At 34.6% G+C, this 13155-nt stretch overlaps 1 protein-coding gene across 3 annotated transcripts; it reads left to right on the plus strand.

Moving 5' to 3' along the window:
• Positions 1-224: 224 nt before the first annotated feature.
• LOC111050079 (tRNA selenocysteine 1-associated protein 1) lies at positions 225-12429 on the plus strand. Of its 3 annotated transcripts, XM_039422040.1 has the most exons (8): positions 225-301; positions 3683-3750; positions 6265-6465; positions 8141-8288; positions 8777-8963; positions 9661-9842; positions 11974-12102; positions 12177-12429. In XM_039422040.1, the coding sequence occupies exons 2-7, from the start codon at positions 3700-3702 to the stop codon at positions 12087-12089; spliced, it is 885 nt and encodes a 294-aa protein (XP_039277974.1). In that variant the 5' UTR covers positions 225-301; positions 3683-3699; the 3' UTR covers positions 12090-12102; positions 12177-12429. The 3 variants fall into 3 exon arrangements, with proteins under 3 accessions (XP_039277974.1, XP_039277973.1, XP_039277975.1); XM_039422039.1 differs by having other exon boundaries at positions 11974-12429; XM_039422041.1 differs by lacking the exon at positions 225-301 and adding an exon at positions 2794-2907 and having other exon boundaries at positions 11974-12429.
• The last annotated feature ends 726 nt before the right edge of the window (positions 12430-13155 follow it).

Consider the following 13155-nt stretch of genomic DNA (forward strand, 5'->3'; position numbering starts at 1 on the left):
ATACTTCGAGGCCACCAGAAACATCAGCTAACGTCGAGAGATAATTAATGTAATGCATACAGGCAAGGCCATCTTGAAAAGTTCAAATATTACTATTCTTAAATGTTTTTTATATGTTTGACTAAGTTTATAAACGTAAATAAGTGTTTATTACGGACATAGTTTTATGTCAACTCTACGACAAGGACCAAGTCAGGTCCATTTCCTGACACAGTCTCATTTGTCAAAGTCAAAAGTTAAGTCAAGAGTGAGAGTGAGTTGTGAGTGTTCACTGTTCAGTCTGTTGCCTAATTTGTGAAAGGTAAATAATCAATTTGTTTATTTTTAAATAAATATATTTTTCAAGTAATTTTGATATCATTCTATACATTCTGTTCCTATTTCGACATAATTTTATTCAAGTTGTGCAGTAGCTTTTTCTTATGTTATGAAGCACTAGGTTAGCAGCCTACAGACCTTTCTTTAGCCTAAATAAATGGAATAATTTTGTGGTTAGAAAACTATGTTTCTTATTTAGATGAGTATTTGAAAAAATATGAAATAAAGACAAATAAAGTTTATTTTTTATGTCTTCAACTAGGCCTATATCTCGTTGTACATCAATATTAAATCAAGATACCCTTCTTCATTTAAAAATAAGAAAAATACCGTACGTCAAAAAAGGTACCGGTAACTTACTTTAATTTGTTTTCAAAAATAAAGTAATTAGTATTATATCATACTACCTACAATTGATTATTGTTTTAATAAAACTGACTCTAGATTTAAAGTGGATAAGTGATGTCAATCCCGGGATCCCGGCTCAATTCTGGTAAGTTACCTGGAAATCCCACAATCACTTACCGGGATTGACGGATTACTCATATCTAAATATTGGCATTATTATCTATCCAATTCAAAATATTTTTTATTCATTGATAAATACGACATTTTTATTTGCGATTATTAAAATAGTATTGTCCTAGTTATTACTGGGTCAACTTCACTATCTCTATTGTTTTGTAATTATAAGTAAGGTGTTTTTGTTTATGGCGTGGTCATACTACATTGGTATGTCCACAAGTGAACAAGTCAAGAACAATAAAAACTGCCTTGATGCAGGTCAAGTAAAAGAACGAAAGTCAAACACACAAACACAAAACATACCAAGCAGCAAGACTAAGACAAGAAGAACTACTCACAGTCTCAATCACAAACATAAAACTCCTTTAGAGAAAGCTCTCAGTCTCCTCTTCAAAACTGTCCCAAGCAGACACTCCTGGCTGATACTGGCAGCTTGTCCAAAATTCTGTCTGGCTGGTGGATGAGGCTGTTCTGGGTCTTTCCTTATTTACATTATAGCACGTTTCAGCCTGTTTCTGGTGCCATGGACATGCACATCACCCCTGCTAGGCAAAGTATGGGCATTGTGGAAGGCCTTTATAGATGACCTGTAAATGGAGAGATTGAAAACTGTGAGAATCTTTTCTCACAAAGAGAGGCATAAAATGTGCTAAAAAGTCTGCTCCACAAAGAATCCGGATGGTCTTTTTTGGCACCAGCAGTAGGCTATATCTTTTACCTCAGAGACACCACCCCACAAGGTGATACCATATGCCATCACACTTTGAAAGAAGGCAAAATAGCACATGCGGAGATGGGCCTCTAGTATACAACTTCTCAGGCTCCTGAGCAAGAAGAGCACCCTTTTGAGTCTGCAGCAGAATACCTGAATTTGCCCACCCCAGGAAAGCTTCTTCTAACCAGAATGAAGCCAAGGAGCTTCACTGGGGGAAAAATCGTATAGCACACCATTCCTTAGGCCAACCACATTTTTTGGGTATTCTCGCCATTGAAAAGGAAAAGATTTTCCCGAAACCAGTCTGCAACAGCCCTCTCAGAAGCACACATCATTCTGCCCAGGTCAGCCATTGCGGTGTCATCGGCATAGCACACCACTGTCCTGTTTCTGGAAAAGGCAACATCAAAATCAGAAACAGGAGAGGCCCCAGTACAGAGCCTTGCGGAACCTCACAACTCACTGATCTAACTTGAATCATCACACCATTTGCCTGGACTATCTGCGCAAGTCCCTCCCGGTAGGAGCGTAGACGCTTCAGAGGACTGTCACCAATTCCAAAGGAAGCGAGCTTTGCCGATAGAGTAGCATAGTTCAGGGTGTCAAATGCCTTGCTGAGGTCACACAGTGTAAGCCCAGCAAGGCCTCCCTTTTCAAAACCCACATGAACCTTGACAACAATATATTAAACAACCTCCACTATTTCTATTTATTCACAATGCAAATAACACTAATGTGATAACATTGAAAGATAAAATAATAAGGTAGTCCTTGTGCTATTTTTCTTCCAAATTTATAAGTGACAAAGTCCAAGATAAGGTTAGAATTTCACTGTTGACTTCCTCACTCTGAAGCCAAACTGCGTACCTGTAAACAGATCATTTAACTCAAAAAATGCATAGAGTTGCTCAGCTATCACAATTTAAAATATTTTGGACAAAATTGGAATATTGAAATGGGCTTTTAATTATTAGGGTCACCCCTATCTCCTTTTTTTAACACAGGCATAAGTTTTACCAATTTTAGCTGGTCTGGAAATATTCATTGAGACAGACATAATGATGCTAATACATTTGGTAAGTGGGACAATTATTAGCTCAATTATACCTTTTATAATATAATTTGATATTTATTGTTTGAGTGATCCGTGGTCTAGTGAATAGAGTGCTTGCGTAGCAACCTAGAGATCCCGGGTTCAAACCCTCTCATTACCAGAAGTTTTTTAACCAGGTCACTCCCGGATTGTGATTTGAGAACTGTTATCGGATGGGCAGGTTAAACTGTCGGTCACGGCTAAAGTATGACAGCAGTAAGGCCCATTGACGGCTTGAAAGATATATTCAGGCGAGGTGGGTAGGAATTTACTTTTTTCACTTGTCGTTTGCTCTTGACCTTCTGAGGGTCTGATTCATGTGGAGTATTTATCATTCTTAGGGCCAGACCATATTAAGTGTTTAAAAGGAAGCTCTCCGATTGGCTAATTGGGTTGGCGCCTGAAAAACCGCTTAATGTGGTTGGTCCTTATTGATAACGATTGCGTCTGTAGGCCTGTTGATATATCCAGGTGCTATGATTATCCGGGAATCGATAAATTGGAAATTATCGTCAGCAATAAGGTAACTACAGCTATTTCTACTATCAATTTCTCTATGAAAATCATTAGTTTATATGAGAAATAGCAGCGGTCTAAGCGATCCCTAGTCTCATATAACTTGAATAATATGATTACATTTTGTTTTCATTCATTTGGTTTCAGATTAATGAAAATGATGATATCTTGTGACCTGGCTGGTTTAGGTCTGATGTCAGAGCTTTCAGATCGCACCTTATGAGTTTCGGGGTCTCTGAAATGACCTAACCAATGACATTTTTAGGCAGCCAGGAACGATGGCTTAACGAAGGAACGATCCGGAAGTTTCAGAATCAAATGCCATTTTTCACTTTTTTAAAAGAATCATTTCATATTATTGATTTTGACTCTGTCAAAGTTTCCTTTTCTCTAAATCTTAGGAGATCAGAAATAGATTAAGTTATGAGTTTTCAACCTTACCATGTAAGAAAGAGATTATCATTCAACCTCCAGCATAGGCTAAGTGTAAAATTGATGGAAATTTTATTTTTCAGGAGTGGAATAACCAAAGATGTCGTTCAATCCATCGGCCAATCCTGGTCGAATAGTGTGGATGGGTGGCGTAAGTAAAATATAATCTTTTGACTGATGTATTCTTTGATCAATATTTCTTATTATTCTATTTACCAGGTTAATTTTTCGGGGTAAAACTCCGAATCACCTGAGTTTATCTATAATGTTTAGCCCTGGAGCTACCAGGATAAACCTACCTCTGGATTCTAGAGTTCCAGAAACCTCGGTTCCTCCAGTAATTTATCCCCTTTAACGCTATGGGTAGGGAAAGGTAATATTGACATGTTCACCTCCTAACTAGTCCCAACAAAGCTGCAAAGCCAAAAATTGTCTTCTCAACACTCCCTTGTAATTCCTTTGTCAATATTGATCTATTGTTGCAAAAGTGAAGATTTCACACTCAACAATAAAACTCATTTTTGTTGCAAAAGTGAAGATTTCACACTCAACAATAAAACTCATTTTTGTTGCAAAAGTGGAGATTTCACACTCAACAATAAAACTCATTTTTGTTGCAAAAGTGAAGATTTCACACTCACAATAAAACTCATTTTTGTTGCAAAAGTAAAGATTTCACACTCAACAATAAAACTCATATTTGTTGCAAAAGTGAAGATTTCACACTCAACAATAAAACTCATTTTTGTTGCAAAAGTGAAGATTTCACACTCAACAATAAAACTTATTTTTGTTGCAAAAGTGAAGATTTCAAACTCAAGACTAAAACTGCTGCAACAGTAGTTGGGAAATGCGTGAAATTGTAAAGTTATACATAAAACTGGAGAAAATCTAATGCTCTACAAGCTCATAATCAACATAAATTTTTCCCATAAATCATTAAAACTATATAATGCAAAAAATGGAGGAAAACGTTTTTTTTCATATCATTCATTAAAGAACAGATATCTTGAAATCCATAAAATATATGAAAAATCTTGTAGGAAATTTTCTAAGCGTTAAGCTTGTATGTAGCTTTATGTCCGTAAAGCCGTGTCCACACTGAACAAATGCTCGACAAACGTGTTTGTTGAAACAGTTTGGGCAAATTTTTCATGTTTGACAAACAATGTTTGCCCGTGGCCAGTGTGGACGCGTCACCAAACAAAATATTTTCAAGTGAGGAGAACAGGTTTTATGTTTTACAGCTGTCAAACACTGAAAATGTTTGGAAAACAGTAATTTTTTGTTTGACAAACAACAATGATTGTCCAAAATTTTAAAAATGTTTGTCCCTGAGCTCCTCAACAAACATGTTTGCCGAACATTTGTTCAGTGTGGACACGGCTTAAGACGCATAGTGTTCGAGTTACTGTATTTGTGTGAAAACCCAAAATGACAGTTTTCAGCTCTTTTAAACCTATTTATTTCCTTATCATATCATTATAATTATATTTTGTATAATGAAACTTTTTCACTCTTTTCCTGTTATAGTGAACTATGTTCATTCCCTCTACAAATCCATGAGTTCTCTCTTACTTGCTGGTGTGAATAATCACATCATAATATTTTTGATTATGCTACCATTGGCACTATCTAACCCACTCTGACCTAACAGGCTCAGCTAATATAAAAAACTACAAGTAAATCATTACTTGGTGTAAGAATGCGTTTTCTCAATTTGCGTATTTTGTCATTTATGTGTATGTTATACTTGTGTGTTATTCAGAGTAAAAAATTCATATTAAAAATTAAGGTGCAGTATTAATTTGAGTAAAATAATACTGTGAAAATTTTAGAATTTTGAAGGAGTCTCACGTAACCAGATACATGTGTCCTGTTTGTAAACCACTATGTTGGTATTCGGCCAAAATTAATGTTGAGAAAATACTGGGCCCGTTCTGTGTACATGGAATGTGGTAAATTGTCCGATTCACAATTTACCAGGTGAAAAGTTCCGCGTTCCATGGGAAGAGTTTTGACAGATTCTGTACCAGAAACCAGTTCCAGTTCCAAAATCCTGCCCCACAGTTGAAGCGTGGTAAATTGTCCGACCTGGTACAGTTCCAACTATCTGAGCTCTCATTGGTCGATTATTGTAGTCTGCTTGCTTCTCTGCGCATGCGCTGATAGTTTGTTTGTTTACCATAGCATAGCCATAGAATACATAACCAACAATATGATGTTTGATAACCATTCATTAAATGAATTTTTTTCTATAGAAAATTTGAGAGTAATGGAATAAAAGAAATGCACACTTTTCTAGACGGTAAGTTTGTAAAACAGCCTTTCTTCATTCACGCAGCTAGTAAACGACACATTTCAGTGTAAATCAACCTTATATGTGCGCGCCAAAAGCTTGAACCAACGATTTTGAAATGGCGTTCCATGGGAACATTTTGCACTAGTCACGTGATGGAACAATTCACGATTGGAACTGGAACAATTTACTGTACACAGAACGTACACACTGTGTAGACCTATGTACAAATACTGTTGCAATAATTGAAACGCGCTACCATGTTTACCAATATCTGAGTGTAAAATCGGGAAAATTTATTTATTGTTACAGATTAACAGGATTTACACGACAGAAATATTCATAGTGACTTATTTATTTTTACAGATTATAAAGCCTTACATGACAGAAACATTTATAGTGACTGCATTTCTGAAAATGGGACATAGACCGGTCTTAGTGAAATTGGGTAAGAGGAAGAAGATCACTGAACCTCCTGGATATTGCTTTGTTCATTTTGCAAGTGAGGAAGAAGCAAAAAAGGTTTTGAAGGAATTGAATGGAAAGTTGATCCCAAATTCTGTTCCAGTAAGTATGCGCTTTATTCAATTTATTCTTCTACAGATTTATAAATACATCTCTTATTGACAATACATGTTCTTTTTGTAGTATTGCTAGATTTACATATTAGGGTACAAACATACTGAAGACGGAGCGGAGCGGGGCGTTGCGGAGCGTCGTGAACAATGTCATGTCAAGAAATGATATGCAACACACTGGAAGCGTCTACTCGCGGAGCGCCCCTGCTCCAAAAAACAAACGAGCTTGTCCAAAGTTTGACGCCCCGTCAAACTTTGGACAAGCTCGTTTGTTTTTTGGAGCGTCTACAAGCGGAGCGTCTAGTCTGGTCTACTCTTGTACATAATAATGTACTACTTGTTCTACTACATTCTCCCACCATCTAGTACACTAGTATATAAATTCAATATTTGCCCAAATTTCAATTTCATTTATTGCCAATTAGAATATTCAAAACATATTACAAACTCTTTATAATATGACATATCATTAAAAATATAATTAAATAAACATAATTACTCATACATATACTTGAATAAAATTAAAATAAAATATAAAATCTAGGCATCACCAGCAAAAATAAAAATTCCCGTTTAATGTTTATTTGATAATTCAAAAGAGAACATTTATTTATTTCACTTCGAAATCAAAAGTAAGGCTATTCTAATTTATTTCATTCTTATGACATTTTAAAAATTCACCAATTCTCTCACCATCTAGTAAATTTTTGTTTTACTTATTCCTAATCTTATTCATATAAGAAACTATTATTCACATAAGAAATTGCATTACCATAAGACTAATGCTGCCAGTAGAGTTTTGGTTGGAGAATAGTTTAAAAGTTTATTTCTAATGAAAAAAGGTTACCTTAGTGTTATTACAAGTCTTTCTTCAGCAGATATAGGATTCCTCCAATTAGTGACTTGTTTTACCAAATCAGGCTTCACTCTCGTCAAAATATAACCAAAGGTTGAAGTTGACATTGACATGTACTCAAAAAATCGAGACTCATGCTTTCTTAACACATTAAACAGATGGTGATATTCACCAAATAGTTGACGATCTAAGTTTATTTCATTAACCTACTCTGACCTAGTACGCTTAGCTAATATCCAATACTTTACGTAATTATTCTCACAAAGTGATGTCCGTGCAAACTTAGACAACGCCAGTTTCTAGGCCCTTGACGCTTTCTGTGAGTATCATGAACACTGTGGCCACGCCAAGTCCCACACCGCTCTGCCTTCAGTGTGTTTGTACCCTTATACAAACTCAAGTATTACTAAGGTATGAACCATTTATGTGTTATTCGAGCTTCATTGTTTATTGTGAGATTATTTAAGGTCCAAATTCCTAAGCGACTACTATAGTGAATCGGCTGAAGTCTACTACTGTATATTATTTTAGGCTATATTCGACATAAGTAGACTACAATAATAAGATTCATACTGTAATAGACTACAGTCTACAATCTTCGCTTAAGAATTATAGTTGATTAAATTCCACAGGAATCTTGAATAAATCAACTAGTTGATGATTCAATCAGTAACAAATTAGTAAATCAGTAAAATGTTCAAACAATGTTATTATCTGTTACGCTATCATTATTATGTTAAATGAAAGAATGAATTTCAATCGCATATCTTATTTTTTGTTCTCTCTCAATTTTGTTTATAATTTACAGCCGGCAAAGTTCTTCTTGAGTACAGTTGGAGTGAAAAATCTTCTGCCAAGTTATAATGTTTGGCTGTACGATCTATCCCCGGATGTTGACGATAATATTCTACAGAAAACATTCTCTTCCCGTTATAAAACTGTTACACAAGCTAAAGGTGGGTAACAATTTATGCATTGAGTAATGTAATCCAAGACTGTATTCAGAGACAATTTGGCTTGACTGAGTTGAATTCATTAGGCCAATATCCTGTTGAAAAATAGCTCAAAGTCGACTTGAAAAACTACTTAATGATTACTGAACTTCACTGAGAACGCCTCAACAATCATTTCTGAAAACGACCCTCAGCACTACCTCCGTAAACAAAGCCATAGCGCATTCGTGTGACGTCAACACAGGTAGGGCTCCTACACCAATTGGAGTAAACATTCATGTACTCTGAATGGGATTGTGAAAAGTAAAGTCACTAACGTCATTAACATATTTAGGACTACTAGATCTCAATCTAATATCTATGTAAATATTCAAAAAATAGTTGAGTGTTTTTCTGATAACAATCATTTCAGTGAAATGTGCATTTGAAAATTGACTGCAAACTATGCATTGGCGGCTGAATTGACACTAATAAACAGCTCCTTTTTCCAGTTATTCTTGACTTGACGGGATACAGCAAAGGCATCGCTCACATAAAGTTCAGCAGTGAAGATGAACAGAAGCATTGTTTGAATCATATGAATGGATTCAAAGGCCTTGGAACTAGGCCGTTGAAAGTATCATCCTCCCTAAACTCCCAGCCTAATGTGGGCAAAAAAGATATACCGTATATAGTAAGGTAATTAATAAGTTACATATTTTTTAGATATTTAATATTAAAATATCATCCTGGCCATTTACCAGTGAATAGTGTTTTTCTGGCTCTAATTTTGTGAAATGACTCTAGAATTTTGATGGTGATTTGAGTGTTATATTTTTGTTCTTCATTTAGTTTAATACGTCAAAATTTAAAACTCTTAGTTTTTGTTACTTTTTAGAGAAAATTGACCAAATGTTGACCAAAGTGAAATCATAACCTTATTGTTAGAGACTTCTTATCCATCAAAATTTGAGAGAGAGAGAGAGTTTTGGGTTCAGTCTGTTGTCTTCTATATTATTGTGATTCGTGGCTCTGTTGATAAATGAGTGAATACATATTTTTTACTTCTCTATCAAAGATGATACCATTCTCTCAGATTCTCTAGTATCTATTTACATTTTACTCCCTGGACCCCTGGGTTCCTGAGATAGCCTGCTCGTCTGTATATTTGATTCCAAAATTTTCGGGTAGCCTACTGTTGATAGTTCTTGAGAAAACAAACTCTAGTTCATTGAGCTCATATTCTTTTTTATGATCTCTTCAAATTTTTATATTGTATTTGTATTTTCTGCTAACGACGTGGTTAAGTGGTAGAGTGGACATTATTGTCGAAACTTCGCCACGTCAATAATAAATAAAAAAAGTCATTCTATTCTATTATATATTCTGTTAACAGTGGCTCTGGAAATAGCTCATCGCAAAACTCAGCCTACGGATTTGAAAAGTCCTACTGGAACAAATATGCAGCCTGGCAAAATAGTTTCAGAGATCCAGTCCACTATAATTTTGCTACCGAGATGGCTACTATAAATATCATTGAAACTTCTGTTCAAAAAGAAGATGATATGGATTTAATAGGTAAGTTTCGAATCAAAGAGAATTTAATATCATGAATAAACTAATATCACTTGTAGAATATGCATTGCTATTTTGAAACTTCTCCATGATTTAAAAAACACAGTTTTTGTCAAATTCACTATCAGAACTGCAGTTTCATGTTGATGCATCCATGCATTAGTACAGCTGAAGATGTGTTTGTTTCAACAAAAAACTGCATTTCTGATGAAGAATTTTATAAAAATTTGAATTTGTCAAAAATAAAACTGTTTTTTTAAACTAATATCAGATTCATGACTTGATTTTATTATTTGCTAGAGAAGATATGCATCATTGATAGCCAAATTATCATATAATTCACTAAATTATGAATATTTAATATTGGATCCACATGAGAAATTTCAAGTACGATTTCAAGACATCTTGAAAAAGCTTTAGTAAGGAAATTTGTAGTGTATAAATGCTTGGCTTCTCTTCAAGTATGCTTATAGAAGTATTCTTTGAAAATATTTCAAGTGACCTTGACCATTCTTAAAACTGTAGATGACAATCTCATGGGTAGCATCCAATAAGAATAATAATAAATCTATTCCAAAAAAATTGGTAGATGAAATGTAAATATGAATGAGATTGAAGCTGTTCCTAGAGTAAAGTGGGAAGCTCTATTAGCTATTATTGCTAGCGTTTTTATTTAAACCTAGGTTTGCCTAGAATAAAACAAATCGTATAATTTCAGGTTACACACCTATTGAATTCGAATATAGCCTGGTTCGAATATCTAAAATTTCTGAAAAGCATATGCTTTTTTCAAGTTCAAATTCTTGTATTAGTTATAAATAAAAATTCCAAATTAAATGCTTTCAACCACCCTGAAGACTTCTGCTACTGCAAATATTAACAACTGGGAGAACATCTAGAAGGAAATTCGACATCCAAAATTTATTTGCCAGCCCAGAAATTGAATTCCTAAACTCCTAAAACTCCTATCCGGCAAATAGGAGGAATCGGGTTCGATTCCTGGGTTGGCAAATATTTTTTGGATAGTAGCTCTCATCAAATTTCATTCTAGTTGTTCACCCTGTTGTCAATATTTGCAGTAGCAGTAGTCTTCGGGGTGGTTGACAGCATTTAATTCGGAATATAGTTTGAAAATTATTTCATATTAATTGGCATTCGAACATTTGTGGTTAAGTGGACATTGCTGTCCAAACTTTGCCACGTCATAGTCATCAAATAAAAGTCATTCTATTCTATTCATTTGAACAAATACGATTTCTCATGTACTCCCAACATAGTTTGTGTTCCACTGTATTTTGGCTAGCCTACTTTTTGAGTATCATTAATGACTCACGAGCCTGATAGTGACAAGGTTTGAATTGTATAATTGAATTGCTGCCTTCATTTAATCCTATAGTGAGATCCACTTTATAATGACAGTGTTTGATTAGCAATGATATTGCTATCCTTGTCTATCATTCAACAAAGCGGATAGCGCTATATCTTTCTCGCTTTGCTGTTGCCAGATTGTCTTTTAACAATGTAGAATTAATAATTAATTAACAAAATATTTCATAATTATTATGAAAATTCATTATTAAATTATTGAAAAATATAATTTCTTACTTAATAAAATATAATTGATTATTTTAAACTAGAATGAACCGTTAATATTACATCAATAAACTTGTATCAGCTACCGTCTATAGATGGAATTGACAAGATAGAGGATCGACAATGTTTGTTTTCTATCTTTCTCCACTGCCATTATAACGTGGACCTCACTATAGGAGGGTGAAGTTTTGGCGCAATCGGCCCTCTTAACCCTAACTAACCTGGAGATTCGTGAGATCATCCCGAAACCAAATTAATAATAAAATACACTATCAGAATACTATAAGATATAATACTATCAGAATACTATAGGATATAATACTATCAGAATACCAGAAATTCAATTTAATATTCATTTATTAGGTTAAAACATCACAATATTGAAATGAGAAAACGGCTGCAAGCCCAAAACCTCTTCTTTTCCTGAATTTAGTTTATTTAATTGTCCAAAGTAGGGCTATGATCTATTCATCTATTGAGTTGATAATAGAATTCATCAATGAACTAAGATGTTTTAATTTATTTTTCTAATCGTTTTCAGAGCACAACACCAAGTTGGACATCGATTCCTGGAATAGAGAATTGATCCAGCGCGATTACAACTTGTGGGATGCTGTGGAATGCTCCAAGTGGCTGCCTGTCAATATACTCGATTGATTGATTGTCAATTGATTGATTAATTGTCGATTGATCGATTGTCGATTCATCGATTGTCGATTGATCGATTCAGATTGTCGATTGATCGATTGTCGATTGATTATCATACGATGTGCTCCACTATTCACATCTCTACTTATTCACAATCTTTAGAGGAAATCTACTTGTAGAGATTACTTCTTGTAATCTCTAGTTATTCTCTAGTGTGTTTGACAACTTGTTTGAATCGCTCACTGAACAATAATGAGATTGAGACTCAAACCCTAGTTTTTATACCTTCAGTGTGAAACAATTTTAATTGCTACTATCGTGTTTAAGTTGATTTTATATTATTATGATAGAAACCCAACTACCATTATTTGTTCCGTGGAATTTGATATGATTATTTTAAATACCATTTATGCTTCGATTATTTTAAATATAATTATTTGTTACGTGGAATTTATTTTGATTATCTTAAATACAGTATTTAAATTTCTCGATGAATGAATAAAATATCCATGAATTATGAAGAAAAATATGTTTTAATCATTGTAGTTTGAGTTTTATCCTTCTCCAAAGTATATTTTTATGTGAATCTAGACTTACCCATCAGCGCATAACGCCGCTACTATTTTCCTCAAATCTGCCGCCCTATGTAGTCGATACTGAAATAATAATGTGTAATTATATTGCTGATTGCAGCAAAGATAGTCCATAAAGGTGCATACAGATATCCGCTCTGCTCACGTTCCGCCATCGCTCCGCCCATGCTCCAGACTCGCACCGATCATGAACGTTACGAGAGATGTTAGCTCTTCTCGCGTTCCACTCTTGCTCCCCGGTCGATCATCAATCGATCTGCTCGAGTGACGTTCGATTCCGGAGCAGAGCGAAAGTCTGTACGCACCTTAAGGTGTGTGTGCCTTTCTAAGCAATTCCGATAAATTATGGTAGCAAGTTTTTTGTTGTAATTTAAATAGTAAATATTATAGTTGAAACATATACGATCTGGTCATTATAGGAACGCCGGCGCACTTTGTTTAGGCGAATCCATAATATGTAAATCGGTCTAATATAAAGGACA

Source organism: Nilaparvata lugens, chromosome 2, assembly GCF_014356525.2.
Source record: "Nilaparvata lugens isolate BPH chromosome 2, ASM1435652v1, whole genome shotgun sequence".
Classification (NCBI taxonomy): domain Eukaryota; kingdom Metazoa; phylum Arthropoda; class Insecta; order Hemiptera; family Delphacidae; genus Nilaparvata; species Nilaparvata lugens.